The sequence below is a fragment of the Pseudochaenichthys georgianus genome, chromosome 5 (assembly GCF_902827115.2).
Source record: "Pseudochaenichthys georgianus chromosome 5, fPseGeo1.2, whole genome shotgun sequence".
In the NCBI taxonomy this organism is placed as follows: Eukaryota; Metazoa; Chordata; class Actinopteri; order Perciformes; family Channichthyidae; genus Pseudochaenichthys; species Pseudochaenichthys georgianus.
In genome coordinates this window covers 20,097,777-20,103,194 of record NC_047507.1, presented here as the reverse complement: position 1 = coordinate 20,103,194, position 5,418 = coordinate 20,097,777, and the positions used below count along the sequence as shown (strand labels likewise).

Genomic DNA, 5,418 nt, shown 5'->3' with positions numbered 1-5,418 from the left:
TGTTTTAAAATGAACACTTTTACTTAAGACAATAAAGAAAACAAAGACACAAGGTAAATAACAATAAAATAAAATCTATGGGATCTGGATTTAAAGCTGCTGTTTTTAGCAGACGGACCAGTCCAACAGTTCATTCAGCAGGGATTGCTGGGGGCCATGGCTCTTGGAGGCGATGTATTCTTCGTGTTGAGCCTCTGCTTTCAGCCGGCGTTTCTCCCGCTTCTTCTTGTGGTTCTGCTGGTACTTTCCAACCCAGTGTCCAACTGAGAGTCTGTCCTTCTGCATGGACTGCAGAGTCTCTCTGACCTCAGCTGTTTTTCCTTTTGATAAAACAAGATAAATTGTTAACCCTTTTGTCATGTTCAGGTCAAATCTGAACAATACACTACTGGTATTAATCATACATATTGTGTTTTGCATTTGATTGCTTCAAGGCCTTACGAAATCCTCCACAGTAGGCATTTAAACATAAAATTGATGATCACAACTTTCATTGCATATTGAATGGTTAAGTGGCTATATGGTGCAGAGATGGAGTACTCGAGTGCCGATTTTCGGGACTCGTGACTCGACTCGGACTCCCACACTGATTGACGCGACTCAGACTTGGACTCGTGAATTCTCGCGCACGATGACTTGGACTCGAACTCGTGAATTCCCCCCCCCCCACCCCCCCAAGATGACTCGGACTCGACTTGTACATTGACGCTCCGACTTGGACTCGGACTCGAGCAAGTTTTCTCTGGAGTCTGATGTCCTCTATCCTGGCTTGTGCACCTGTGAGGCGAGTTCACGCTGTTCCAGTCTAAACATGTCTAGGACACACCCCGCATCCTGCTGTATGCTTTCACACATTCTGCTTCCACATTGGAAAAGAGGAGCGCAAAATGCTTGTTATGTAAATGTGGAAACAAGATTGAAGAGAAGGCTCCGTAACACATTACTCTAAGGATCGAGTTCAGACATATAGACTGTGTTGAACACTATCATCAGAGTAACGTGATCAAATCACATTTTAAATATAGTTGGACATATTAACGGTCATTTACAATAATAATATTAATATTAGTAATAAGCTTTATATTTGTATAGCACCTATTACAAGAATTGTAGCCAAACTCGCTTCACAGTAGTTCAATAGACAGATTAGTATAACATGACAGGATAAAAGCAATGTAGAGGAGCAGCTATACATTTCAACACATATATCCACGAAGATTAATACATGAAGACTTGTGACTCGGACTTGACTTGGACTCGAACACAGGTAATTCGGACTCGGACTCGACTCGGACACTCCTTGGGTGACTCGGACTTGGACTTGGACTCAAACACAGGTAATGATGACTCAGACTCGGACTCAACTTGGACACTCCTTGAGTGACTCGGACTTGGACTCGAACACAGGTAATGATGACTCGGACTCGACTCGGACACTCCTTGGGTGACTCGGACTCGACTACGACTCTCCCTTGGTGACTCGGACTTGGACTCGAAGAGTGGTGACTCGAGTGTGACTTGGACTCGTGAATTGGTCACTTGACTACAACACTGCTATGGTGTTCCTGGTCCAAAATGACCGCCATATGAAATGAATAGGTAATGCTAGATTATGTTCATCCATCAGATAGTACACACTCCAATCGAATATAAATGTTAATTTTGGGATACATATTCAGTGTCTATTCTTTGTATATTCACTGTAGTTGTTCACGTAAACCAGTAGTCTGAGACATTGTTTACATCTTAAAATGGGTTAAATAAAATGTTGGGATGATTAATGGTTTTTGTGTTAATGTAAGTGTAGTTAAAACAGACCGGTTAAATTTGACAGAGAACACCAAAGTAAGGTTGGAGAAACAATCACGACAGGAGGTTTAATTAAAGAAAACAAGTTAAAGACAAGGCCACAGTAGAGGAATATGTAACCCTCCCAACCCTGATGAAACATACCATCAAACTTTGGGATTGTTCTTGCAGCCAAAAGGAGATAGTCGGAGTAATCATCGTCAAGCCTACTCTCCATTTCTTCCTCTGCAACCCAGTTGTTGAGGACATTTTTGTTTTTCAACACTTTTTTACTAAAGAAAAAATAGTAAAGGAAACAAAGAAACTAGGTAAATAACAATAACAACAAAATGAAATCTGTTAGAAAGTGGATTTTAGGCAGTTGTTTTAGCAGACGTACCAGTCCAACAGTTCATCGAGCAGGGATTGCTGGGGGCCATGGCTCTTGGAGGCGATGTATTCTTCACGTTGAGCCTCTGCTTTCAGCCGGCGTTTCTCCCGCTTCTTCTCGTGGTTCTGCTGGTACTTTCCAACCCAGTGTCCAACTGAGAGTCTGTCCTTCTGCATGGACTGCAGAGTCTCTCTGACCTCAGCTGTTTTTCCTTAAGATAAAATAACTTGCATGTTAATAAAAAATGTAATACAAGGCCACAGTAGAGGAATATGACACAGGCGTGTGGGGTATTGGATTACATGTAAAGACATAACGTAAACTTAATACAGTTATGTGAAATCTGTTGAGAGAATACATTTAATTAAAGATTTTTCAGTTTAATGGATTCAATTTGAAAAAGTAACACCCCATCATACCGTAAGACTTTGGGTTTGGTTTGGCAGCAAAGAGGAGATAGGTGGCATCATCAACGACAAGCCTACTGTGCATTTCTTTCTCTGCAACCCAGTTGTTGTGGAGAGTTTTCTTCTTTCTCTCAGGTGACTTCAGGTCAGGGGTCAGGATGTCAGCCTCCTCTCGTATCTTCTCCTGCTCTTCATTCAGAGCGAGGAAGTTGTGAGATGGGCTTTTGACTTCCTTCAGCATCACCTGTTGCCACTGAAGCCTCTCTTGCTTCAACTGGTTCTGCCGTCTTTCCTTTGGGGCCTCCTGCCTCCTCCTGTCTGTCTCCATGTTTACTTTCTGGAGATTCTCTTCTCCGTCCCTCTCGCTCTTTGCCAGGGTCTCCAGAGCAGCTCTTTGTCTGCGCTCCATCTCCACTGCTTTGAGCTCCACATACATTTGTCTTCTGACCTCCACCTTTCTCTCCTTTGGGGTCAGTTTAGATAAAGTATGGACAAGCTCCATCTCAGCAATGAGGTGTTGTCTAGAAGACATGTTAGTGTTCACAATTTGAACTTTTTCTCTCTGTATGTTTTCTAATGCTCTCTCTCCAGTAGGTTTGTGTGAAATGAACAGCAGAGAGGCCTCCGTTGGTATGGAAATCCAGCAGAGTTCCATGTTCATGTGTCGGGAACATTCCGGAGTTCCGGAGCAGAATACTTTCTCTAGAATTCGAAAGGTGCCATATAAGGTAATACTGTTTAACTATTGTATGTACTTCAGCCTATGTGTTATTCTGTCTCCATTTATTGATGATAAGTCCCTTTTTGAAGTTTTTTTTGTTTCTTTCTGCAGTTGTTTTGAGTCTATTAACATTTATTTTAGAATTATACCTCTTTTGAGCTTTTTCCTGGTTGCTACATATGTCCCTTTGAGTAATGTTTTGCAGATGAAGGGACCAAAAGTGTCACTGTCCCCTTGGTCTGTACCCCTCAGGTCCGTTCAGTTATCCATCATAATCAAATGTATTGCCAGGAAACTCAGCTTCAGACAGTCCCCAGGTGAATGACACGTTGGGGATCCCTTGACTTTACCCCTTTTGCAACTTATTTTTTTAGATTGTTTATGTTCGCACCACCAGATACCAAAGCAAATCCTTGTATGTGTAAACGTATCTGGAAATAAACTTGATTCTTATTCTGATTCTTCCACGCTGGGGTGGACCTTTTTGGGTTTTGGTTAAATATATTGATGGATATCAATCAATATCAATGGATCAATGAATGTGTGTGTGTGTGTGTGTGCGTGCGTGTGCGTGTGTGTGTACAAAAAAAGATAAAAAGCCACATAAATGAAGGGCTCTCACAGACTGAGAGTGCCCTATGTGTGCCCCTGGAAATACGTGTTGCCAGTATCTCAGACAGTGTGAGGTGAGTTCAGGATGGTGACAAACTGTCTACAGGTTCATGAATTCAGAAGACTTCTAGACGGTTTTCTTAATTTGTTTGAAAATGATTTAATGACACATTGTCTCCAGGTAATGCTTCATAGAAATGTTGTGATTTGCTTCAACTTCTCAAAGCAACACACTTTACATTAATAGTTCAACATTTTGATGAAACAAACGTATTTGTCTTTGGTAAAGATGATTGATATCACTCTCATGTCTGTATGATAAATATGAAGCTACTGTCAGAAGATGGTTAGCTTAGCTTAGGAAAAAGATTAGAAAATGATTGATGTTTTTCGTTTGAGCCAAGGATTTATAAACACAAAAAACACAAAAAAAGACCACCGCTGGAGTGGTGAGACATTTTTCAGACATAAAAGACATAACATGCAGCTGACATATTGTGCTTTTTGGGGCTGTTCCCTTTCCTGTAGAATGTTATAAAAGTGTTTGCGCCTATATACAAATTTCACAAAATACAAATATGAACCTGAAAATGAGCATGGAAGGGACTTCAAACAATAATGAATGTGTTAATTGCAGAGCTTTACACGTGTACATCTCTATTACTATTGGTCCCCAGTGTTAGGGAATAATTAGCTTAGGTATTCAACCTTCGACACAGTTCATCGTTTTCTCTTCACACTGTCTCCTTTCCCATGGCATAGTTCTACGGCCTTGGGTATTGCTGCTATCTCTCTTAAGGAGGAGCAGCTTGGGCGCATTCTTGTTGCCAGTCTATGACAGAGCACAAACCGCCATGAGGTAGTTTACTGTTCAGGGACGAAGGTTCCCTGGCGCACATTCTTTCCTATGGACGAGAGCTCTAGTTAGATTCAGGGTCCATATTTGTTTAGTCTCGCTGATGTAGAATGTTGATTATTACACTCCGAACTAGTTAAAACCTCGAGCTGCAGAAAGAGTTCTTCAGAATTGGTTTGGCAACCGCTCATGAGTCGTGACACACCATCTGTCTTGTCAATTCTCCGGCCGTAGCTCCAAATAAACCCTCAACGTTTCCCCCACACCCAGTCTCACGGTGTGGCAGTGAGTTTGTCATAATGGGATTTGATTATTAAATATAAAACAAAATGAAAGGGGCTTCAAGATGACCCTGCATCTGTCATGTTTAGAAAAGTTGGTTTAATACAATAATTCTTACACTCGATGTTATGAATACATGGTACGTATTCTTCAATTAAATCAGCTTATAACCAAAATGAATTGGGGAGCTCAGAAGAGGCCTACAACTCATTTAGATGATTCGGTTTCTGATTTTTAGTGAAGTGTCTGAAGTCATGAATTGTGTTCCTCGTGCAATATTCCCCTTATACAGTGGGGCAAAAAAGTATTTAGTCAGCTACCAATTAAAAAGATGAGAGAGGCCTGTAATTTTCATCCTAGG

General features: G+C 41.2%; 1 protein-coding gene across 1 annotated transcript; it reads right to left on the bottom strand.

Annotated features, from left to right (window-relative positions):
* LOC117447253 (golgin subfamily A member 6-like protein 24) lies at nt 1-3,257 on the bottom strand. Its single transcript, XM_034083935.2, has 4 exons — nt 2,599-3,257; nt 2,189-2,390; nt 1,954-2,081; nt 1-320 (listed from the first exon to the last, which is right to left on the bottom strand). The coding sequence occupies exons 1-4, from the start codon at nt 3,245-3,247 to the stop codon at nt 106-108; spliced, it is 1,194 nt and encodes a 397-aa protein (XP_033939826.1). The 5' UTR covers nt 3,248-3,257; the 3' UTR covers nt 1-105.
* Nucleotides 3,258-5,418: the final 2,161 nt, after the last annotated feature.